The 26136-nt window shown below is 42.8% G+C and overlaps 1 protein-coding gene across 4 annotated transcripts; it reads right to left on the bottom strand.

The window, feature by feature from the left end:
* Positions 1 to 5071: 5071 nt before the first annotated feature.
* rb1cc1 (RB1-inducible coiled-coil 1) lies at positions 5072 to 22570 on the bottom strand. 4 transcript variants are annotated; one of them, XM_029623439.2, is made up of 24 exons: positions 22204 to 22570; positions 21761 to 21823; positions 20832 to 20964; positions 20563 to 20689; positions 20193 to 20363; positions 19778 to 19980; positions 18997 to 19402; positions 18595 to 18765; positions 18235 to 18419; positions 17855 to 18041; positions 17577 to 17658; positions 17399 to 17463; positions 17188 to 17291; positions 16084 to 16216; positions 14046 to 15970; positions 12019 to 12211; positions 10089 to 10197; positions 9473 to 9788; positions 8835 to 8889; positions 8696 to 8743; positions 6832 to 6890; positions 6567 to 6694; positions 6181 to 6269; positions 5072 to 6003 (listed from the first exon to the last, which is right to left on the bottom strand). In XM_029623439.2, the coding sequence occupies exons 3-24, from the start codon at positions 20900 to 20902 to the stop codon at positions 5926 to 5928; spliced, it is 4905 nt and encodes a 1634-aa protein (XP_029479299.2). In that variant the 5' UTR covers positions 20903 to 20964; positions 21761 to 21823; positions 22204 to 22570; the 3' UTR covers positions 5072 to 5925. The 4 variants fall into 4 exon arrangements, with proteins under 4 accessions (XP_029479299.2, XP_029479298.2, XP_029479301.2 ...); XM_029623438.2 differs by lacking the exon at positions 21761 to 21823; XM_029623441.2 differs by lacking the exon at positions 21761 to 21823 and having other exon boundaries at positions 6181 to 6251.
* Between the last annotated feature and the right edge of the window lie 3566 nt (positions 22571 to 26136).

Genomic DNA, 26136 nt, shown 5'->3' with positions numbered 1-26136 from the left:
CATGCCCATGTTATTATATATACAAAGCAAAAGGAGGCCTTTGATCTGCAAACATAGCTTCTTCTCTAAAATTAAACACCTACAGACCAAATGAGATGCATGGTATAGAATAGATTGTTTGGTTGAATCCATGATTTAATTCAATTTTATCATGAAAAATGAATCCACAATTATCATAAATGTTTGTCCATTTTGTAAAAATGATAGAAACCCCCCCAATATAGAGTGCAAGCTTAGCCATAGAGAGCACACGGGCAAAAAATATATACAGTCTTCCAGAAAGCTAGCATTGCAACTGGGCCTAAAAATAAAACCTTGGCAAAGTTATTCTGATCTCTTATTGGTCCCATAGTTTGATTTCACATTTAGCATTTTGCATTCCCCTCCGCGTAAACATTTCATTCTTCTCCTCCTGCGGTACAATGAGACTTGAGTGACTTTGGCAGCAGATTTTGGATCGGTGCTCCTGAATCCACCAGTGTATGTTATCAGCAGGTAAACAAGCTTTCGAACAAAGCCATAATGGAACTGCAAGCGGCATAAAGAGGCTCATCTCAAAAGCTATACAACCCATCAAAGCTGGTGTCATTTCCTCAACACTGCCATAGTTTTGTACTGCAGCTGCAGCTGGAAAATGCATGGCTGTTAGTTACAGTTTAAATGACTATCTATTTTCAGACACTCCAAAAACTATTTGTATAGATTTTTTACTTGTCAGTTACTAAGCAGCCAGATTACCCCAATAAAACAACAGATATTTAATGTTTACTGGCTTCTTTGCTGTTTTGTTTCGGGGGAGGAGGAAATGGAAAAATGGTGTCATGCACTGAAATCAATGGGATTTAGTGTTGTGTGTGGTATTTGAATAATTATTCTCATTTGCAAATGGAATAGTTCACTCTATATTTGAGAGGATTACATACGATTCTGAACTGAATGTGGAAATTACTTAAAGAGCACGTCAAATGCATATAGTATACTTTGTTATACTTTCTGTTGCACTCAAGATAAGAAAGAAATCTCGTTAACCACACGTTAGAATGTTACTTACCAAACTTTGCCTCATATTTACCTTTAGGGCACAGCACAGCTACTCAACAATAAACCTACGCACTGTCTCTTCCTAGTGAGTGCAGGAGCCCCAAAACCTCCGATTTCCTATGGTGAGTTATCTCTATGGTAGTAATTACGTACCAACTATGCCACCAGAAGTACATTTGCAGTAAAAACACAGTAAGTAGCAGTGTTGAATGAAAAAATATCCGTATTTATGTGAATATGTGTTACTAATAGTGACAGTGTTTTTTCTTCATATGTGCTGGGTAGAAAATGTACGATCCAGATATTGCTGCTTACTCCCTCATATTTCTCGCTCATTTCATCAGGTATTAAATCTCTGGGTTTGTGCCTGTAGTCGAATGAAAGAAGGGACAATAAAGGAGAAGATAGGAGACATGCCTGTTTGATGATCATTCTGTTTAAGGTGAAGTTCTCTGCTTGGTCTCTCCAGTCTCTGACAGCAGATGTATAACCTAATCTCTTTCCCTAACCCCATTCTTATATCATGAATAGGTGAAAATTTGATGGCATTAAGTCTATTTACTCCTTGGTTTGCAGTTTCAGCCTTCCCGATGCCACTGGTTCTTCTCCAACAGACCCTTCAGTTAGATGTTGAAAAAAGAAGATTGCTATAATGCTTTCCCATTCATTTTCATTTACCCATTTTGAGTTCATGCATATATTTACTCAGTGAATAATACTTGTTTATTTGCTGCCCCTCTATCTAATTTATAGCGTCAAAGAGGCAAGAAAATCACATTCAACTTATGTATGATCTTGAAATAGAGAGATGAGTAACAAAGGTTAGAATCTAACAGTCTAAATATGACATTCATTGTGCGTGCTCTCTTTCACTTCATCTTTTTGATATGTCACTATAACTCTACAACATTAGAGTGTTTGAATCGCATCTGACGACACGTAACTAAAAGCCTGGAGGAAATTATTCTTCATATATGCCATTTCAAAGCAGGGGTAGTTGGTTATCCCTTGCATTTTACAGTTTGGAGTATCTTTGATGATTTTTATTGTTCTTTCATACATGAGCAGTCAAGAGGAGATGCTTCTTTCATATCAACTTGTTGCGCTGATGGTATTAAAGAGACCAATTCAATATGACAAGCTGCTACTGTGTTATGTATAGGTAACATTCAGGGTATGATGCATCCAATCTCTAATATGACGTTTTAAAATGTTTTTTTCTTGTATGTTTTTGGAAAAACAGGTTGTACATTTACTGCAGTTGTATAGTATTACAAATAACTCTCAAAGTTCCTGCATTGCAGTCATTTTCTCTTCATTCATATTGCTGTGGCCGACTAAATACTGTAGTAGACAACCACGGTCTCCTTCCAGCCTTCAAATGCCTCTCCACATACAGAGAACAATCTGGTTTTCAGACAGACAACACTTTCTTCCCTGCCAGCTACTTTGAGTTCCTCATTCGCCTTACAACTAATTGTGAGTTGTTTAATATTTTGTATGGTATAGCTCTACTCTGATGCATTTGGAGCAGCACAAGGTCTATTGACTTGAATAACAGATAGGCCTATTTGGGGTAATAGTTTAGCTGGAGTGTTGAGACACATTTGAGAGAGGTATCAGTCAAACTGATACTACTACACTGAACAAAAAACTAAACGCAACATGTAAAGTGTTGCTCCCATGTTTCATGAGCTGAAATAAAAGATCGCATATTTTTTAAATAAAATTATTATTTCTCTCAAATGTGTTTCCATCCCTGTTGTTGAGCATTTATCCTTTGCCAAGATAATTCATCCACCTGACAGGTCTGGCATATCAAGGAGCTGATTGAACAGCATGATCATTACACAGGTGCACCTTGTGCCGGGGACAGTAAAAGGCCACTCTAAAATGTGCCGTTTTGTCATACAACACAATGTCACAGATGTCTCAAGTTTTGAGGGAGCGTGCAATTGGCATGCCGACTGCAGGATCGTCCACCAGAGCTGTTGCCAGAGAATGTCGTTTGGAAGAATTTGGCAGTATGTCCAACCGGCCTCACAACCTCCACATCTGGCTCCTTCACCTGCGGGAATGTCTGAGACCAGCCACCCGGACTGCTGATGAAACTGTGGTCTTGCACACCCGAAGAATATCTGCATAAATTGTCAGAAGCCGTCTCGGGGAAGCACATCTGCTTGCTCGTCATCCTCACCAGGGTCTTGACCTGACTGCAGTTCGGCTACAGACAACACAATTGCATTTTAATCAATGGAAATTTGAATGCACAGAGATACTGTGACGAGAACCAAAGGCCAATTGTCGTGCCATTCATCCACCAGCATCATCTCATGTTTCAGCATGATAATGCACAGCCCCATGACGCAAGGATCTGTACACAATTCCTGGAATCTGAAAACGGCCCAGTTCTTCCATGGCCTGCATACTCAGACATGTCACCCATTGAGCATGTTTGGGATGCTCTGGATCGACAGCGTGTTCCAGTTCCCACCAATATCCAGCAACTTCACACAGACTTTGAAGAGGAGTGGGACAACATTCCACAGGCCACAACCAACAGCCTGACCAACTCTATGCGAAGGAGATGTCTCACACTGCATGAGGCAAATGGTGGTCACACCAGATACTGACTGATTTGTGATCCACAAGGCAATTTTAAAAAAAGGTATCTATAACCAACAGATGCATATCTGTATTCCTAGTCATGTGAAATCCATAGATTAGAGCCTAATGGATTTTTTTCAATTGACTAATTTCTTTATATGACCTGTAACTCAGTAAAATCTTTGAAGTTGTTGCATGTTGCATTCATATTTTTGTTTTTGTTCAGTGTAGTTTGAGTACAATCCTAAACAGCTGACCGTTAACATGGCAATGCTAAAATCCAATTGTGTCTGATGAGAGCGACTCCCAGCAGCTCCATGCTCAGAGGGGGGGTCGTAAACATTTACACTAAGAGCCTATCCAGTGCACATGGTTGGTGTGTGCCAGGCCACCTCGGTATCATCGAATTCTGTGTGTAGTCACATATTTTCTCATTCAAGCCCTTCCTGAATTTTTTTTGTAGGAATCACACCATCAATTTATGAAGAAGCCGTCCAAATGTGACAACAGGCTTATGCTTAATGGAGAAAATAGAGCTAAACATTGTTAAAACACCCCTAGACCCACATGGTTAGGGAGAGCTGCGATGCACCCTACTGTGATCTGGGAAAGTGATGTTGGTGTGCTTCCTCCTCCATGAGGGCCGCACCGTTCTTTTTGAAGTCTGTTTCCTGCCATAGCATGCCAACACCACAACCACATTATCTAATGCTTCCCACAAAAGGAAGAAATTCTAAATCAAATAATTATTATTTCTTCATAGCTTGTGCGAACTTACATGGATTTCCAAACCAACGATTTCAGAAACAACTGCTATTATCAAAATGTTACATATTTTCTTTTGTCTATTTGTACATTTTCAATTGAGCATAATGGTTGGGGGGGACTACACCATTCCATTAAAATAAATCAATAGCAATAAAGAGCTTTTTTCTTTGGTCTCTTTTAACATTCAATGTTTTTGGTGTAGTACAATGAAAATCTCTAATTAAATGTTCTTAAGATAGTGAGCATAGATATTGGCCTACTATATTTCTTAAGGAGCCAACAAGCCTGGTTTTTAAACAGGCAGGTGGTCACGGAGCGTATTGAATGACTTGATTGTCCTTGAACTACAGAAGCAGCATTTCCTCCTATGTCCTTAATTAACAGCATTCCAAAGCCAGGCTCGGCTCAGTGACATGATTTACATAAATTAGTGTCCACTGAAATCCCCATATGCAGGTCATTGAGGTATATTCGATATATGATACTCTCTCCAATGCTGCACTTCCGAGGTGTTGCTCATCGTGTTAAATGTCATATTTTTATGAAACATCTTTTTAAACATCTGTCCTGTCTTTACATGTTATATGTGTATATTTTGTAATGGACAAGTATGTCAGTTGTGTACCTGCTATGTTGAAATAACTAAGTGCAGTAATGTTATTTGGGATCAATCCTTTATTGTTTCAAAACTCTAAATTATTTTACAATACAGTCCTTTATTGTTACTTCCGTGATTTGAATGATGGGTAAATGTACAATGTCATCCAATCATGAAACACAGTCAAACAAGTATTCCTTTCTACATATCAATATTCTATGACTGCGGGAAGTTTTGCGCTGTTAGTTTTTTCTGTATTTATTTGATTTAATAGCACAATTCCTTCCCTTTTGAATGAACAAAAAGCATCGTTTTTGGAAAGTGCATCGTCAATGATTGCAATGATGACTGCTTTCGTCAGTCAGCCAAAATGTACATGTCAGTATTAACTGAGGGCCATACTGCGTCGTGAGTAACAAACGGCATTGACTACACTTCCAACTACAACATTTACCTGGATAAGTCAAACCAAAGAAAATAGATCAATATGCATGCCATGAACATTCATCCATAAACATTTACAATAAATGTATATTTTCATTTTCATTATATTGCTGATAATGATGAACTATTTTCCACAAAGAGGACAAATGCTGATAATGAATGAGAACTAAATATAGAAACATTCAAATAGTTTTTGTTCAAATTAACACACAGGTATTAATGCTTTCTGACAGTGTTTAGGGCCATGCCCTAATAAAGAAATAGCATTTGGTCCACAACAACAAATACTCTAGTTTAAAAAGAAAGACAGGGTTGATGAGATGTTGAACTGAAGGCCAAAATAATACCATGATTATGATCTTTCTTTTCATTTTCAAGTTGATAAGAGATCTATAAATGATGTATGATGTGAGTGTTTAAAACTTTATGCAATATAAATATACATTTCAGCTCATAACTTGGCTGTACTATACTTTCTTGTTCCACGGAACAGCTTTCACCCTGTAGAACTTGGTGCCCAAAGGAACTTTGAACCGGTTTTGAGCCTAAGATGGGAAACACACAACATACGTGCTCTTAGAAAGTCATCCTTTGATTGTCCATTATTTTATTTTAATGATTGATTATTTGACCTCCTTTAATGACCATCTATATTCAGAAAAGCTACTGTGCTCTACTACTAGACTATTACAATTCATTACCTATATACTACTATACTTTACCTTTTTCGCCTGGCAATATTCTTTCTCCATAACTTTTCCGAGAACCCACGGCCGTCTTGAGGCTCCTGATGCTGAAGTAAACATAGGATCTGTCAGTCGACACAATAAAACCAATGCTCAGTACACAAACTTTGACACGGATTACTCAAAATCACTTATCTGTCCAAGTTAATAAATTCAACACTATTTACAGCTTGTAAAGAGACACCTGCTTGTTTTTGCACATAACTTGCTCTTCAAAACCACATTACACAATAACTTAGTATAATTGTCTATTATATACAACAAAAGTTAAATTGTACATTTTTGTATATTATAATTTTATTCTATAATAACTTAATGCTTTTTAAGAATTGAGGCCTACAATTAAAAAGTGATTTTCTGACCTGGTTTGAGGTCCAGGGCCGTGAGGGACTCAGAGTGGAGGAAGTACAGGGTGGGACCCACGGTGAATAGCACATAGTTGTCATGCCTTTCATCGAGGATGATCAGAACCAAGTCGCCAACCTGGAAACTGAAACGGACAAAGCGGTCAACCTTCACACAAAAATGGTGCTAGATTCGTACTTTTATTTGCTAGAGAAAACGTACAGCCACAGTCTATATACACTACACATCAGCACTTTTGTGTGTCATTCTTTGTATGCTTACTCTCGGATGGCAATTTTCTCAGAATGCCGTGACGACACCGAGGACATGCTTTGAGACATCTACAAAGAGAAAACGGTCATGGTTGTTAAGAGTGAGACGATAATCTTCTTGACACTGCTGGCCATGGATGCGTTCCTGGCTAAAATGTATACTGACTGATCTTTGCATAGCAGCCATCAATAGTACCGTATGTTGTGCGGCGTGAAATGTACTTGCTGGAACGGATACATTTTGGCATGCATTGTTATGCTTTTGTTTAGGTATGTGAGCAATAGTCCTGCAATATGTCAAACTGCCTGTAAGATTGTTTTGATTCCCCTTTATCAGAAGGCTTTTGATAGAGTAACTTTTGATAGAGTAAGTTACTGTTGCCACTCAGAAAGCTCCTAGGTCTGCTGAACAGAGATTGAAGCATTGATGCTATTGCCATCTAGTGGTGATTGGGTAAAATAGCTTGGGGTACACTGATAAAGCCTGTCAAAAGCTAAATGAATTATATCGGCCTATTCACCGAGTGTATAAAAGATTAGGAACACCTTCCGAATACTGAGTTGCACCTCAGAACAGCCTTGATTCGTCAGGGCATGGACTGTACAAGGTTTCGAAAGAGTTCCACAGGGATGCTAGGGACATGTTGACTCCAATGCTTCCCACAGTTGTGTCAAGTTGGCTGGTAGTGGAGCTCTAATCCAAATAGCTTGTTCCATCTCCTCCCACAGATACACAACTGAATTGAGATCTGGTGACTGGGCGGGCCACTGCAGGAAGCTGAATTCACTTTCATGTTCGCAGAACCATTCCTGTACAATCCTAGCGTTATGGCATGGGGCATTATCCTGCTGCCATGAAGGGATGCACATGATTAGCAATGATGTTCAGACTTCCTGTGGCTTTCAAACTTTTATCAAGGGGCCCAATGTGTGCCATGAAATCACACCATCACACCCCCAACTCCAGTCTGCAAAGTTGACATGCGGTATGACGGATGCATGTACTCGTGGTTTTCTCCATATGCCCTAGTCCTCCCATCAGCATGAAACAGCAGGAACGGGGACTCGTCAGACCATGTCTTTTCAATTCTCCAGTGTCCAGTGTTTTCGTTCCTTGTTTTCGTTCAGCCCACTGCAAACGCAGTGTTTAGTTTTTTTTGCTGAAAGAAGTGGAACTTTGTAAGGTCATCAGCTGCCATACCCCATTCTTGTCAAGACATGACAAGTTATGAATTATTTTATGGGTATTTGTGCACCGATGTTGTACTGGACTGTCACTGGACTAACTGTAGCCAGTGTGTTGCTCCGCACAATTCGTGACGGCCTCCTTTGTCCTCTTCCATCAATGACGGCTGGATGTCCCTTGGGTAGTGGACCATTCTTGATACACATGGGAACCTGTTGAGAGTGAAAAACCCAGCAGCGTTGCAGTTCTTGACACACTCAAACCAGTGCACCTTGCACCTACTACCATACCCCCTTCAAAGGCACTTCAATATTTTGTCTTGCCCATTCCCCCTCTGAATGGCACACAAACACAATCCATGTCTCAATTGTCTCAAGGCCTAAAAATCCATCTTTAAAAATCAATCTCCTCTTCAACTACACTGATTAAAGTGGATTTAACAGGTGACCTCAATAAGAGTTCTTAGCTTTCACCTGGATTCGCGTGGTCAGTCTGTCATGGAAAGAGCAGGTGTTCCTAATGTTTTATACACTCAGTGTATATCTAGAAGTAAACAATACACATGGTAACCAAGTGAAAAACGAATGCAAAAAAACATGTTCATTTGGGGGGGCTTAAACAATCACATGATATTAAATCAACATTTCCCCCTCCTATAAATCAGCCATCAAAGTTAACAAAAACCTACCAGTCTTTGACTGAGGCGCTTGTTTTCTTCTTCCTTCATGTGTAAAGTCTGAAATATGGCAGAAGATGTTACAGCTCAAGTCAAATTCTACAACAATCCAACCCCAACTTCATCAGGTTCCATTTAGATGTCTACTCACCCTCTCAAGTAACAGTATCCGCTGTTTCTCCTCCGACATCATCAGGATGTTATCGCTAATAAAGAGACAAAGGGCCAATAATCAAACCAATTTGGCGACAGCTTTTAACACATTTGACAATCATTCAAACAAATAGTTACTCTGGGAAGAAAAAAAAATTCAACAAGCATGAATATGAATTTAAAGTGACTTTTGTTTGAGATGGCAATGATGATTGCTAGCCTGCATAACTGTTAGTTAACAGAATAAAAAAACAATATAACTTACATTTCCCAATCCTAGCCTCCCTCGCTCTCTGTTATTTGTCCTCACTTTGTCCATCCTTGTCTGGCCATCTCAAACAAGCACTTTCAACATCCTTTTTTAATCTTTTACACATTAAAACTGACAACATTCTTTGAAAGATGACAACTTATATTCATAATTTATCTTCATTATCCAATAAGGAGCACCTTCAAAGTCCTCACTGTCCTCACTTCCACCAAATATGTCTCCATACTATATATATATGTTTAAACAATATTTTGCCGAAGTATATCTGTCAAAGCTTATTTCTATAAATCGACAGATTAACTGTGATGGGGGGGGTTCTTCTGAATCACTGTTTATTGGACTGTTTGTGTTTGGGGGATGCTTACTGCACAGTCACCATGCTGGCCTCCACAGCCGAGTCCACTCTGTCGTCCTCTCTGGTGGCAGCCACAGAGGCCAGTCTGTCTGGGTCAGGGAAGAGCTCCGAGGAGCAGGCTCCAGCCCCAACCTCAGTCCCAGGTCCAGGACATGCTCCAGATCCAAGTCTAGCCCCGGCTCCAGTGGGCTCTAGAGCTAAGGGGTTAGGGCTGTAGTAGGCAGAGGACACCAGGGCTGTGCTGCGCAGCCGGTTCAGATCCTCCTCCAACTGCTTCTTCTCCTGCATGACGATGGCCCGGTCCTCAGACAGCATCTCTATCAGACCTGAAGACACAAAATGAACATATCAGGATTAATTTTTTTATTTGACCTTTATTTAACTAGGCAAGTTAGGTAAGAACAAATTCTTATTTTCAATGACGGCCTAGGAACAGTGGGTTAACTGCCTTGCTCAGGGGCAGAAGGACAGATTTCTTACCTTGCCAGCTCGGCGATCCGATCTTGCAACCTTTCGGTTACTAGTCCAACGCTCAAACCACTAGGCTACCTGCCACCCCTAATGAATGAACTGCAGCACGGCTTACTTTCAATACAATCAACAAAATAACCTCTGAAAACAGGTACCTTTGTCCTTCTCCTGCTGCTGGGTAACCTTCCGCAGCTCCTCTGTGAGCTCACTGATGATCTGTTCCTTTTTCAGCTTCTCTCTCATTAGAACAGTGTTGAAGTTAGTCTGGGAGGGAGGGAGGAGGGGGACATGAAGGCTTTCAGACACCTAGGCAATAGAGCAGCAGTAAAACACGAGGCAGTCACAGAGGACAAAGAACTACCAGACAGGAGACAGGTGAGGCTGAGTGAGTCAATTGAGAGTTGAGCCACAGCTCAGAACCACAGACGTCAATCAAGCCTGCTCGCTTTACCATAAGATCTTAGGCTTGGAGGACCACTGGGTTTTAGGCTGGTAGCATAACCTATGATAATGCCAGTTTATAGAAAAAGTAACATTGCGTAGTAAATGTTTATACACTGCTCAAAAAAATAAAGGGAACACTTAAACAACACAATGTAACTCCAAGTCAATCACACTTCTGTGAAATCAAACTGTCCACTTAGGAAGCAACACTGATTGACAATAAATGTCACATGCTGTTGTGCAAATGGAATAGACAACAGGTGGAAATTATAGGCAATTAGCAAGACACCCCCAATAAAGGTGTGGTTCTGCAGGTGGTGATCACAGACCACTTCTCAGTTCCTATGCTTCCTGGCTGATGTTTTGGTCACTTTTGAATGATGGCGGTGCTTTCACTCTAGTGGTAGCATGAGACGGAGTCTACAACCCACACAAGTGGCTCAGGTAGTGCAGCTCATCCAGGATGGCACATCAATGCGAGCTGTGGCAAGAAGGTTTGCTGTGTCTGTCAGCGTAGTGTCCAGAGCATGGAGGCGCTACCAGGAGACAGGCCAGTACATCAGGAGACGTGGAGGAGGCCGTAGGAGGGCAACAACCCAGCAGCAGGACCGCTACCTCCGCCTTTGTACAAGGAGGAGCAGGAGGAGCACTGCCAGAGCCCTGCAAAATGACCTCCAGCAGGCCACAAATGTGCATGTGTCTGCTCAAACGGTCAGAAACAGACTCCATGAGGGTGGTATGAGGGCCCGAGACCATCCCCCACCCCATCAGGAGCATGCCCAGGCGTTGTAAAGAGGTCATACAGGCACGTGGAGGCCACACACACTACTGAGCCTCATTTTGACTTGTTTTAAGGACATTATATCAAAGTTGGATCAGCCTGTAGTTTGGTTTTCCGCTTTAATTTTGAGTGTGACTCCAAATCCAGACCTCCATGGGTTGATACATTTGATTTCCATTGATAATTTGTGTGATTTTGTTGTCAGCACATTCAACTATGTAAAGAAAAAAGTATTTAATAAGAATTTTTCATTCATTCGGATCTAGGATGTTTTATTTTAGTGTTCCCTTTATTTTTTTGAGCAGTGTATTTGTGGTGCAGTTTTCAATTTGAGAGGCAAAACATTGTGTTCTAACGAACAACGTGGTTTAACCCCATTCCTCCAAGAGGGTCACATAGCCACCTGTATCCTATTCCCATTTGGACTGCTCGCTATCAAGATGAGGTCATGAGAACACTGTGTGCTATAATATGACACACACAGTGCCTCACAGACCTGCTTTCATGTAGGGGCTGACTAAGGCTGCCTCATGGGCACATGGTGGTAGTAGTGAGGTAATGGAGTATTTTTAGCATTTCAGGTGTTGGTCACTTGTAGTCAGTTTGCTTGCAGTTGCCAGTGAATCAAAATTAGACCTCCTCAGAAGAACGGTAATGGGACAAATGCTAAAAAGCTCAAACAATTAGCTAAACACTTAGCTAAAAGCTATAAAAGAAAATGTAGGAAAACGAACTACAGTACAAAGTATAGGAAGTACATTGCAGTGTATCTCGATATGGTGCTGCTCCTAGATTCAGTGCCGGTCAATATCGACAGAAGAACCCTCTGAATAGGATGTGAGGACTATTCCAACACGGACCTGTTGTTCTGCGATGAGGGAGGTCTTGAGGTTCTGCATCTCCTCATTCTTCCTCCTCTCCAGGAGCTCCAGCTGGGTGTGCAGGGAGGCCGTCTCCTGCTGCAGACGCTCCTGCAAGGCAGAGTCCAGGGAGAGAGGAGCTCCTGCTTCGGATCCCCGACTCTCTGTCTGCACCTTCGACAACCCCGCCACTCTGTAGCGCACACACACACAGATGGAAAGAGACATAAGTAACAGAGACAAGTCACACACCGTAGACATCAGGTAGGTCAACAGGTCAAATTAAATACTCTTCACAAGTTAGTGTCGTGAGGGGTTCCTAGTGAGTTTTTGTCTCGTCTCAGTGCCCGTCATTTCAATGTTCCATTTAAATATCCGATAGCCTGCAAGCTTGACAAAGCACATGTTATGGTTCCCTTAAGTGTTCACCTCTGGGCCTTCTTCAGGATGTAAACCCTAAACACAGCTACGTAACGCAAGAAAATAGCTATTTTCAGTGTATACTAAAGCTAATTGAAGTCTACACAAGTTTGTGTAATCCTGACTGTTGAGTTAGAATACACAAGGGAACATTTCTAAATTTGATTGTGTATCAGTTTTCCCTCTTATGTTAGTCTCTAGCTAGGTCTCCATCCAATTGGCAACCAATTGTCAGGCAAATATTCTCAAATCTAGTGGGCAAAATCTAATTTGCAGCTGGGCTGGAATAATACATCATGGCCTCGCTCTTGCATTTCAAAAACGGTACAAAGATAATCCTTTGTATCATCTTTGACCAGATCTATTGTGTTATATTCTCCTACATTCATTTCACATTTCCACAAACTTCAAAGTGTTTCCTTTCAAATGGTACCAAGAATATGCATATCCTTGCTTCAGGGACTGAAGTTAGATCTGGGTGTCATTTTAGGCAACAAAGAAAACTAACAAAAAAAGGGGGGCGGATGCTAGAGGTTAAGTTTGAATAAAAATCTCAAAGTTAAATGTGTTTCCATCGCATTTTAAACTCTACCGGTTGTTTTGTCGCAAAAACCTTTTGCGTTAAATAGCAAATGTGCCTACTCTGGTCGCAGGTGCTGTACGGGTAGGCTCGTCTACGTGATGCGTTTACTATGGATATTTTTATTTGACAAATGGCAGGCAAGCATCGATCATCATGTCATCAGAATAAAACCCTTGATATTTGTGTTTTTTTAAAGGAGCATCAAGTTCATCACCATACACTTTCACCACCCTGTGAAGTTCGTCATAACTTATTCCATCTGTAGCCTAATAAACTGCATTTCCCAAGTCGTAGTGGGAGGATCACACACCATATCATATACCCTCCAAGTTGACCTCGAGATGATGGTTATTATATCAATATTTGCACATAAAGGCTTTTCCACTGCCATTTCTCGCATAATTAATTTGACAGACAAATAGATCCCAGCACGTCGAACAAATAAATTATCTGTCGGCATTTATAAAATTGTACCGAAACTTCCTGTTTCCATCACAGCTGATTTTTAAATGTTTTATATACAGTAAGACTTTACTCGCATAAAAACTGTGGATGAAAACACGGTTAGTGACAGTCACTCAATTAGCCCATGTCAGCGAACATTTTGTAGATTGGTAAATTGGTCTAGCCAGCTATTTAAACTTGTAGTAATCATGGACGAATCATCGACCTCCATTGATTTGTTAGTCACTCTCACTCAGATATCCTATATATAAAAAACTGTAAACATTTCTCTCCACCCTATGGCAAAATGTGTAGAAATACTGGAAATTAGCTGTAAAACAGCATATTTTTCACTCCAGCGTATGGGAAAATTTGTAGAATTGACTGAAATGATCTATACAATTGCTAAATCATCTCTCTCAGCCCAATGGCAAAATGTGTAGAATTTCAGTAAACTTGCAAAATTGTAGGGAACGAACTCTAAAACTAGTCATCTTGTTCATTACAAGGCTGATTAAATGTTTATTACAAATCACAGTTATCGGTTACCTGGTAAGAGTGGTACATGCATCTCTCTTACCTTTCTGAGGATTGTCTTTCCCGAAGCTCATTTTCAAGTTGTCTAATTTTGTCTAGAAGTCTTTTCTCCATCTCCTCCTTTTGTTGCTCAAAGTCTTTGAAGGCATCTGGTACTGCAGCCTTCAAGGACTCCTCTTTCTCCAAATGTTCCTGGGCTGCTTGGGTGTCCTGCTCTAATCTTTTGGTGAGCAGATCATTTTCTGTCTGCAAATCGCAGATAACAGTCCTCAAGTGTTGCTCCTGCTCCTCAAAACTCCTCTGCTGCACTTCCTTATCGTTGCGCAGTGCTGCCGTCTGCAGGTCGAGGTCTAGTTGGAGGTTCTGCAGCTGTTCTGCATGGCTCCTTCCTGCGTCCTGGGCCTGCTGCTTCAAGGCGGTCAGCTCGCTGCGGCGCTGGTTCCTCTCTTCCTCGTGCCTGCCCACCAGCTCCGAGATGCACTGGTCTTTCTCCATGCGCATCAGCGTCCGGAGCTCGGCCAGGCCCTTCTCGTACTCTTCGTTCTTATCATGCAGCTGCCCGTTGACCTGAACTAGCTGTTCGTTGAGGGACTGGGTCTCTGCCTCTACAGTAGCCTTCCTCACGTTGGCTTCCTGCTGCCCCTGCTTGGCCTCCTCGTAGAGAAGCCTCACAACCTCCATCTCTGACTCCTTCAGGGCCAGCTCCACCTCCAGCTTGCAGCGTAGGTCAGCCAGCTCGGTTGCCCGGGCCTCCAGGTCCCTCAGCTGGCCGTCCCTCTCTGTCAGAGAGGCGGCGTGGCGGTCTGCGACCTCACTCAGCTTGACCCTGTTCACCGTTGCCAGGCACTCCATGGCCTCCTGGTTCTCCCGGGCCAGGGTGTCTAGCTGAGCCTGATGCTGCTGCCTCATCCTCTCCTCCAGTTCCTGCAGGTGGACCTGCTCGGCCCCCTCCAGCTCCTGGCGGATCTTCTGCTGGCCGCGCTCGATCTCAATGTGGAGTGTCTCCAACTGGCTGTACAGGGAGTCTCTGGATGCAGCCACAGTCAGCACCTCATGGGCCTGATCGCTGATTTTGTGCTCCAGGACACTGAGGCTCTGAGTGTGTCCGCTCTCCGCCTCAGTCCAGCGCTGCCTCTCAGCCTCGAGCTGGGTCAGCTCCTTCTCCTTGTGCTCCACTAGCCCCTCCAGCTCCAGCATGGCCCGCTGCACGTCTTTCACGATGTTCCGGTTGACCCGGTTCTCCTCCGTCAGGGTCTGAAGTTGCTTCTCGTGGTCCTGCTGCACAGAGAGGAGCTCGGCCTGGTGCTGCTCTCTCAGCTCCTCCTCCTCCCTCTTACGGATGGTGTCCACCATGTTGCGCACCTCAATGGTCATGGTCTTCAGGGCGAAGCCAAAGTCTCGCTGCTCCTTCAGCACCAGGCCTCTGAAGCGGTACAGGTCATCCTTGACGCTCCGCAAGTTGGCCTGGGACTCCTCGGCAGCAGAGCGGTACTTCTCGATGCTCAGATTCAGCGTAGCCACCTTGGAGTTTTCCCTCTCTAATGTGGTGGTGTCATGCATGCGCTTGCTGTCGATGGCGTTGATGACCGACGAGTACAGCGACTCCACCATCATCTCTGGGCTGGTGGGGTCGCTGATGGGGGTGGGCGAGTTTTCGATCACAAACTCGTTGACCGCCGACAAGAAGTCTGACTCGGGGCTCTCAGCCAGGGAGTCCAGGTCCAGGGAGCCGGCCTGCTGCAGGACGGGGTCCATGTTGGGGTGGCCAATTGTCTCAAAGTCAAAGGTTTGGGCATCGATGCTGTCCGGGGACAGGTCCTCCAGGGCGGTGGGGCCAGGGAGGGGCTGGCAGGGGGGCCCCGGGAGACTGAGAGAGGAGGGGGTCATGGGGGAGGAAGTCCCTGGGGTGCTGTCGGACTGTGGGGTCACCGCTGCCGTGGATCTCTGAGCACTCTGGCTGCACGACCCCTGGAGGAACAGAAATAAGAAGGGGAGTGAGTGGAGAATATGCACTAAAGGGACAGTGTTTACTGTGCTTTTAGATAGCTGCCATTCCATATTCCACTGTAATTTGTCATTACCCTTTGTTCGCTGAGTAAATCGGTGATAGTTTGAGACATCTCATCCACACTTGCAGCTTGAGAAGCAAGGACCAACTGTTGAAGCATCTCCACATGCAGATGCAAAGGCTCAAAATCACACAGTGTTGGAACCCTGGGGGAAAGAAACATGGGACTAACTTTACTCCAATATGAAATGGACAGTCTCCCAGGGCTATTGCACTGAATGTTGCAACAGAGAATACAGCCAAGTGTTCACAAGTAAACTAATCATACAGGTAGTAGGCCTGTAACAAGTGGGGATGAACACTGGAAATGATTATATTACTCAAATAATATCCTGACATTTTATCAGATATCCGGATAGTAGAAATTTGAGAAAAACGATTTTTGGGCTATTGACTCATAATGAAGCAAATGCACATGGCACCATGTCATCTTGTAACTGTACATCAAACGGTGATCATAAACGTTGACAATGTCCACGACATGAGTTTTTGATATGGAAATACCAAGTGCACATTTGGACTCTGTTTGGCTTGCTTGTATGACATCAAAGCAGTATTTACTATAATTCTCAATGTCTCCTCTTTCAAAATACACAGTCCTCTTCATTTACAGCATTTCCAAACTCAAGACAACAAAACATTTGCTAAAGTTGCCCAATTAGCAGGAGGGATGGAGGCAACTTCTTGTCTCGCGAGGTGCTCAAATTCAGAACGCCTGTCAGTCCATACAGCGCTGTGTAGTGCAGAGCTCTGACGTCATGTGACGCATGTTACTGTACAGCCACTGAGTTCCAATTTAGGCGTTTATCAAAGCACAAATCTGCCATTTTCAATATGCATAGGGGTACGAGTGTAAAGGTTTAAAATAAGTTTGTTTTATTAAATGTACAATTTAAAATGTCATGGTATATCCTTGTCGGTAAAAATGTCACACGGATTATTTCATCTAGACAAAGTTTTTCGATGTTATAATAAGCCTACAGTCGTTTTTCTCCAAAAAAAGAACACTCGCTCAAGTAATTGAATACCAACGTCCGTTAAGATATTCGATTAACCGTGCCAAGTTACAAGACATGGTTATTTCTTTACTATGCACGTGAGGGAAACCACGGCCTACCTGAGGAAAGGCTGCACCTCTGTAGGACAACAGGTCTTTAAGTACTGCAGGTCACCAAGGGAAATATCGGGAAGCTCAAAGTCAAACTTTCTGGGCTTTCTTGTCTACACAATAAAAGAGACAACAAAAACAGGAGAGAAATGGGTTGGATTATAACATTTTGGAAATGAAATAGACGTTCACAGAACACGGTAAGTGACTGACTACTTACGCAAAATGAAGTGGGGGGCCATGAGTCAAGTCCTCTAAACAACCGATTTCGGAGAAAACATTTCCCTGCAAAGAGGATCACAAAGCTCAGCTGTTGGGTTTGAATTAATGGATGTTCATTTCAGAGGGGATACTCGTAAAAAAAAATCACCAAATAGGACTTTTAAAATGGAACTTACTGAACAACTTGCCAAACGTTTCCCTTTTATACTTCTCGGTCTCATAGAGATGCTTTCCATCCTTCACGAGAGCACAGGCCCACTGAGAAGAGAGATAACAGAAGAGCACAATTTACACCGTTTTTCATCCAATTGTTTGAGTTCCTAGCATATCTGTAGGCCTGGCCGGAGGTTGAGGCTTGTGTTACAGTAGGTCTGCAAGTAGGGACTGAAGAGAGATGTGGGCTGGCCTTGGGTTTTGAAAAGGGTTCGTGAGTGGGTCCTGTGCTCTGACTGACCTCTCTGTAGTGGCCGATGAAGAGCTTCCTGCGAACCACCTCCACCACGGCCAGGCAGTACATCTGAGGCACGGTGCTGAGGGCGTCCACCACCCGGACTCTCTCCATCAGCTCGGTCAACAGCCTCAGCAGGGCCTGCAGCTTCTCCCCATCCTGGTCCGCGTGCAGCATCACGTAGCAGCACCATCTACATTCACAATGGTTAGGGTCAGTGTTAGCTTGGCTTGCATATATAGAAAAGTGATTTACATGGCTTGCACATGACCACTTATGGTGAATTTATTGGAGTGATTTTGGTTTGCAGCATTGCTCAAAAGGAATAAAGATGTACCAAAAGAGAGACAGAAAAAATAAATGAGAGGAATTAACAGATGCCTCACTTGAGACGAACTTGTAGGTTGTTCGCCAGCTCCTGTTTGGCAGTGGTGCACTTCTGTTTGATGTCCAGCAGCTTCCTGTGGTTGGTCAGCATGATCATCAGCTGATTGGCGTGACTGAGACACAGGTCAGGCAGCACGGACGTATCCTTCAGGTTCTCAGCACGCTTCTGATTGGCCAGAAAGCCCTAACAGCCAACAGATAGACAAGTGACTTTAGTTTTATATATTTCATTCACAAGTTTTCAGTTGGATTGCATTATACAGTACATCATACAGTATGTGAATGAATAGGCACATTTTATAGAGTGCGTTATTCACCATTGATATTACATCATTTAGATCACACCTTATTTTGCCTACCTGAGCAAGTTCCTTCTGTTCATTGACCAACTTTTTACAGCTCGCTATCATTTGGTCTAGAGCGTATAACCTGTCCTCAAGTCCTTTGATGGCTTTCATGTTCTGATTATCCAGTTTGGCAATCGTGTCTCGACATTCCGCTAAGAATGGTTGAATGACCCGTGGGTCGAGCTGAAATAGAAAGGACATTTACATTATGGTTCCATTTTGTATGTGTTTCTTTGCATTTTACAACCAAGACACATCACTGAATAGACTCTCATAAATGAATTTACACCCAATGTTGATTCATTTAGTAGTCATGGCAAGGCCACTCCACTGACAGAGACCAATTCAGCCACACAGAAACAAAGAGACAAACATAACAGAAAAGACAGACAGAAACATACAACAGCGACTCACCCTATTGATGGAGTCAAAGCATTTCCTCACGACTGATTCCACGTCATTGGGCCTGTCTTGAACATTAATCCAGTCCAGCAGTGTGACGTTGAAGGACAGGGGGTTGGCCCTCTCTGGAGAGTCTGCCTCTTCCAGGGCTGCCCTCAGCCCACTACTGTCCGTCATCTCACTGCTTTCCTGGGTTTCGGCGGTGTCGGGCGAGTCCCCCGCCCCCGGAGCAGAGAACGATGCAGGTAGCTTGGTGGGGGAGGGGCAGAGCACCGAGTCGGTGGACTTCTCCTCCTCGGTCTCGTCAGAGTCCTTGTTTGGAGTGGAGCAGGACTTCTCTATGCATTCTTTGTAGCTGTGGCGGGTCAGACACTCCAGCAGGGGGATATTGGCCATGACTGAAACTGCGGTCCCCAGTCTAAAAAGGTGCATGTCAAATGTCAGTTCACACCCATAGAATTTAGATCTTTGGATACAGGTCACATGTGGCACGGTCTTTGGATACAGATTAATTAAGGCAAGTGTGCCACAGCAGAGAGACACGTGGGAAACGTAATTAGCTGATGATTCCACACGTGCCAGTGTGGTACGCCACACACCTGCAAAAATCTCTAACCTGAAAAGGCACATTCTCTGCGAGAAATATGTATTTAACCTGAATAATTAATTGAAATGTAATCTATTGACTATACTGTCACAGCAGGACAATCCTTCCATATATTTGTTTCATTCATACCCCACCCACCCCTTTCAAATTGCATTGAACTTAATATTTATGCAGGGGGTCACTTACTTTGTCAGTTTCAATTTGATATCCTCAAATTCTTGTTGATAATTAATGTACGCCGTGTCAAATTTCCACAGTAGCTTCTGATAAGACAGGGTGCAGTCATCCAGGTTTGCCATGATAGCAGCCCAACCTTGGTGTTGGAGGTGTTCATCATGAACCAGGCGTTCGCAGAAAGAGCAAAGTTTCTTGGCGACTTCAAACATTTCCTGGAGAAGCAAAAGAAAGGTACTCAGAAGTTAGAACACACTAGAAATGACAAAACAATCATAAGTTCCATTAGCTTTCCTTACTCGAATACTGAGAAGATTACATTTTCATATCTGATTTTAATGTTGTAGCATGGTGAAACAAGGTACAGCAACATTGGTGGCTTATTTTGAGAAAGTAGTATCTGCACAAGAACAAACAAAACATTTACCACAGCAAGTTGTGTTCGCGAGGCAACGGTGTGAAAGACTGCTGGCATCATTAGTGACTCCTCCACCTTGAGCTCCATCTCATTCTCAATAGAGAAGGTGGTTTTAGGGATCGTCGGAGCCCGGTCACACAAAATCATCTCTTTGTTGAACAGGAATATGGGGTTGGTGTCCTGGGCAAAAAAAATCACAATCTGTCAAGACACTTGAACTGAACACGTCTGGAATAATAACGTGTTCTTTTATTCAACATCTTGCACAGTGGCTTCAGAAAACTGTCACCAAATTTTGTTTACGTCAAAACTAGCTCCTTTATGCAACATAATCGTTATTTAAAAAAAAAAACAATGATTCCAAATGGTGCAAACTTACAGTGCCGGCACTGTAGCTGCAGACTCTCCTCTCTGCAACCATACACTCCCCTCCATTGACAACCAGAACTTGATGCTGGGTTGCAATCTTGTATTTGACCTGGATGGCATGTTTGAGGTCCAACACTCTGCAAGACATGTAGGCCATATGATCAAATTCAGACAACTTTTTGATTTAAGCATACATTACATTTTCTGATATGACTGAGATGAATTGAAAATGGATGTAGGTCATCTGAAATTGTTTTTTTCTTCTTAAATGGCTCTTACGTTTGGACAGCGAGCTCTGTGTCAAATGCCAGAGTGCTTCCATTGTTGACCTGGAACACATACAACTTCATGTCGAATCCTCCAGCGATCGTCACACTCCTTTATCTTGATCATTTAGTCATTCAACACCACCCTGTTTAAGACAAAAAAAGGACCAATAAGTATTGACTTTTGGTTGCGACTGTATACTATTCATTACTGGAAGCTACAAGGTCCACCAAATACACTTATTGACACAAACGACATCATCTAACGTTAATTGGCCTGTATCACATAAGGCTTATCCAAAACATATAAATGAAATACAAACAAAAGACTTTGGAATAATTTGCCATTTACCTAACTAACATGTAACTTCTAGCTACATAAGATTGCATACACGTGTTTTAGCAATGTATTTCGATATTTTCAAAGGTGAGAACTGAAAAGCAGCCACAGACGTGGGGCTTCTAGCCTAAACTTGTTACTTGAACTCGACCATATACGTTTTGCTAGTTGGAACATTAATATATAGACGTTGCTGCTTTGACAAGCAAAATTTCTCTCATGAGAAATGTTAATGGACACACTCACTATATTATATAGGCAGTCAAGTGCTGTAGCTAACGTTACAGGCTGAGTCATGTTGGCTATTAAATTAGCTAGGTTAGGTAACAAGCTAGCAAAAGCTAACATCGGCGAACTAGCATTCTAAATTGGCTATTCACGTTGTAAACAAGATAACGCCTGTCTCACCTTGAAACTTGGCTAGACACTATCACAAACAATGGCTAGTTGACAGCTAAATTAGATAACTTAATGGCATTCTGCTGTGGTTTGGTCGGCCCCAACACAACACACGTAAAAGTATTGTGGAAATACGCCCTGGGTCAATGAATGCGCTGTAGCAATCTAACGTTCGTTGGCTAGTTACCGAAAGTGGCAAGTACCTGCGGGGGAAGTTATGGCTCTCCGACGATCAGCTACGAGGCCTTGCTTGACACTGTCGGTGGCTAGAAAGCTTTAGTTCGTTAGTACTTTATGCGCGTGCGTAACTTAACAGACCATTAGCTAGCTAACGTTAGCTAGATGGACAAAGGAAAGACGACAAAGGGACATGCAAATATAACATACATTGATTACTATAGACATAACTAGCTGGTTAACGAATTAACTAATACATGTCTAGTTTAAATAATTTAGTTTCCTCTGACGGTTTTAATAGCTGGCTAGATTAACGCCGTTTCTCATCAATTTAGGTAACGTTAGCTAGGTTAGCTAACATTGGCTAACTAGCCATATCTTTCTTTTAAGTTTACACCCACGACAGTGAAGCGGTCGGTATGTAATTTTATATGACTGACATGTCTAGCAATGAGAAATCTATTCTTACCGTTGTTGTTTACTCCAATCCTTTCCCCCGCCTTGGCGAGCTAGCTGGCTAACTTGGTTTAGCTTGAATGGCATAGCGCTAACGCTAGCTAGTTTTAGAAAACTAGCCGAAAATGTTGTTAGTTAGCTATGAGGTATGATTATCTAGTCTTTAATGTAGCTGACTCAATATTCGTTTTTACGGTCGATTCATATTGCTATGTACACATTCTTATGGTTTCTCATTTCGCTTGTCACTGATCTATTTTCTTCGCCATGGGTTGTGTAACACCAGCTAATGTTTATTTCAAGTAGCTAGCAAGCTAACACCCTATTCTGCAGCCAGCTGTGTTTTGTTGTTGTGCTCATCGTCACTGCACAGCGAGGTGCATTCTGGGAGAAGAACAAGTAATGGCTGTGTTTTGGTGCAACATGAAAGGGGTGTGGTTTGTCCAATTGCAGTAGAGAAGGGCCCATAATAGTACAAAGGATTCAATAGCATCTTATAAATTATTTATTAATTAACCCACCAAATTGATCATCCAACGACAAACATTTCTCTACACCCACAATAACATCTGCTAAATGTGTAGGTGACCAATACAATTGGATTTGATTTGAACACATGGCATTGAATGTAGAGAGAAATTGATGCACTCACTCTCTAGCTCTACTTGAAACCAGACATCCATGCAACTTTAGAATGCATGAAAAAAAATGCATCACTGGAGTATAATTGCAATCAACATTTCAAGTAGTAAAGCATTGGCTTTCAGAATCAGAATTACCTTCATTCACCAATGGGCCTATGCACCAAGAATTTGACCTGGTGAAATGGTGCTGACTACAACAATTATATAATTTACTGACAGAATATATAGACAAAGAATTTTCACAGCACATACACATACTAAAGATACAGAAGAATCTGAAGAAGTGCACACAATTTAAAGAAATATAATAAATAAATTAACCCATCCTCTTCGCATGTATGGCGTCGTGTGGGCGAGCGGTGTCAACGTTTGCTGATGTCAACGTTGTGAACAGAGGGCCCCATGGTGACGGGGGGGTTATGGTATGGGCAGGCATAAGCGATGGGCAACGAACACAATTGCATTTTATCGATGGCAATTTGAATGCGCAAAGATACCGTGACGAGATCCTGATGCCCATTGTTGTGCCATTCATCCGCTGCCATCACCTCATGTTTCAGCATGATAATGGCCTGCATACTCAGCAGACATGTTTGGGATGCTCTGGATCGAAGTGTGTTCCAGTTCCTGCCAATATCCAGCAACTTCGCACAGCCTTTGAAGAGGGGTGGGACAACATTCCCCAGGCCACAATCAATAGCCTGATCAACTTTATGTGAAGGAGATGTGTCACACTGCGTGAGGCAAATGGTGGCCACACCAGATACTGACTGGTTTTCAGATCCATGCCCCTACCTTTTTTGAAAAGGTGTCTGTGACCAACAAATGCATATCTGTATGTTCCAAATGCACACAAAAAAATGACATTTGTTTACGCCCCTGTTAGTGAGCATTTCTACTTTGCCAAAGTAATCCATCTACATGACAGGTGTGTCATATCAAGAATCTAATTAAACAGTATGATCAAATCAAATGTTATTGGTCACATACACGTGATTAGCAATGTTATTGCGGGTGTAGCGAAATGCTTGTGCTTGTAGCTCCGACAGTACAATAATATCTAACAATTAATATCTAACAAATAACACAACATATACCCAATATACACAAATCTAAGTAGGAATTAATTAAGACTATATACAGTGCCTTGCGAAAGTATTCGGCCCCCTTGAACTTTGCAACCTTTTGCCACATTTCAGGCTTCAAACATAAAGATATAAAACTGTATTTTTTTGTGAAGAATCAACAACAAGTGGGACACAATCATGAAGTGAAACGACATTTATTGGATATTTCAAACTTTTTTAACAAATCAAAAACTGAAAAATTGGGCGTGCAAAATTATTCAGCCCCCTTAAGTTAATACTTTGTAGCGCCACCTTTTGCTGCGTTTACAGCTGTAAGTCGCTTGGGGTATGTCTCTATCAGTTTTGCACATCGAGAGACTGAATTTTTTCCCATTCCTCCTTGCAAAACAGCTCGAGCTCAGTGAGGTTGGATGTGCAATGTATGTGTAAAGTTTTAGGCTGATCCAATGAACCATTGCATTTCTGTTCAAAATGTTGAATCAAAACTGCCCAAAATGGCCTAATTTGTTTATTAATAACTTTTTATGTTCAAAATTGTGCACTCTCCTCAAATAATAACATGGTATTATTTCACTGTAATAGCTACTGTTAATTGGACAGTGAAGTTAGATTAACAAGAATTTAAGCTTTCTGCCAATATCAGACATGTCTATGTCCTGGTAAATTGTCTTGTTACTTACAACCTCATGCTAATTGCATTAGCCTACGTTAGCTCAACTGTTCTGTGAAAGGGACGTTTTTAAGAACAAATTGTCATCCAGTAGGTTTGATAACATTTCCGGTAACAGTTTACTTGACATAACCAAGTCATAATATGTCATAACAGCTGACGTAACTTGTCATAACCTGTCATAATATGGTCATAAAACTGTCATGACAAATATATGTAGACCTTTTTTTTATGGCTGGTTATTACACCTACATAAGAGTGTCAAAACCCACAAAACCATATTGATGACAGACATTTACGTACCTATTCCAATGCTCTGTTTCTGATTACTTGGATGAATGTAGGTGTCACACCCTGATCTGTTTCACCTGTCTTTGCGCTTGTCTCCAACCCCCTCCAGGTGTCACCAATCTTCCCTTTATCAGCAGTGTATTTATACCTGTGTTCTCTGTTTGTCTGTTGCCAGTTCATTTTGTTTCGGGAAATCTGCCAGCGGTTTTCCCCTTGCTCCTGTCTGTTCTAGTTCCTGTTTTCTAGTTTTTCCCGGTTTTGACCGTTCTACCTACCCTGAGCCTGTCTGCCATTCTGTAGCTTGCCACACCACACTGGATTATTGACCCCTGCCTGCTCTGACCCTGAGACTGCCTGCCGTTCTGGACCCTTTGCACCCTATCTGCTTGACATTATTGGATCCCGGCCAGTATGAGAGGGAGAAGTTGAACCGGTTGAAGAGCAGGGCCCACCTAGCTTGCCTGGAATGCACTGTCATGCCGCTATAGCTCCACGGCTTCAACCCCGGGATCTGAGACCATCCTTCTCACCTCATGCCTGGCAACGGCACTCAGCTGGGGAATAGGGAAGCATGTTCGTGAGGCGCAGCGTTCAAGGCCGAACCCCGGATTCCGGATATTCGCTCCTCGGGCCTGGAGTGGGCCCACTCCTCGAGGCTTGCCTGCCACCCGGGCTCCTGGTTGACCCTGGCCTTTGTGCGACAACGCCTTTGGTGGCCTACCATGGTTCCTGATATTTTCGTGTTTGTTGCCACATGCACGATCTGTGGACAGAACAAGACTCCCTGACAAGCTCCAGCTGGTCACCTTCAACCTCTGCCTGTCCCTGGTCTCACATATCCCTGGATTTTGTCATGGGTCTCCCCCCGTCTGATGGCAACAGTGCCATCCTGACCGTAGTGGATTGGTTTTCCAAAGCCGCCAACTTCATTCCTCTCCCCAAGCTACCCTCTGCCAAGAGACGGCCCAGCTCATGGTGCAGCACACCTTCGGGATCCATGGACTGCCAGTGGACATGGTCTCTGCCCGGGGTCCTCAGTTCTCACCCCGGTTCTGGAAGGTGTTCTGCATAGTCATTGGGTCGTCGGCCAGCCTGTCCTCTGGGTTCCACCCCATTTCAACAGCCAGTCGGAGCAAGCCAACCAAGACCTTGAGAAGACTCTGTGCTGCCTGGTCTCCGCCAACCACACAGCAACTAGTGAGGGGTCGAATACGTCCACAACACCCTTCCTTTCTCGCCCTTTGAGTGTTCCC

The sequence above is a fragment of the Oncorhynchus nerka genome, linkage group LG20 (assembly GCF_034236695.1).
Source record: "Oncorhynchus nerka isolate Pitt River linkage group LG20, Oner_Uvic_2.0, whole genome shotgun sequence".
NCBI classification, from domain to species: domain Eukaryota; kingdom Metazoa; phylum Chordata; class Actinopteri; order Salmoniformes; family Salmonidae; genus Oncorhynchus; species Oncorhynchus nerka.
Note: the sequence above shows the minus strand (reverse complement) of the source record. Positions and strands in the feature narration are given on the sequence as shown.

Excerpts from the sequence above, each read along its gene's own strand:
- rb1cc1 (XM_029623439.2), bottom strand. The coding sequence starts at position 20,902 with ATGAAGTTGTATGTGTTCCAGGTCAACAATGGAAGCACTCTGGCATTT. Across the intron at positions 20,690-20,831 it reads ACAGAGCTCGCTGTCCAAAC|AGTGTTGGACCTCAAACATG; the intron begins GTAAGAGCCATT and ends CATGTCTTGCAG. Across the intron at positions 17,464-17,576 it reads AACGTTTGGCAAGTTGTTCA|GGAAATGTTTTCTCCGAAAT; the intron begins GTAAGTTCCATT and ends TCCTCTTTGCAG.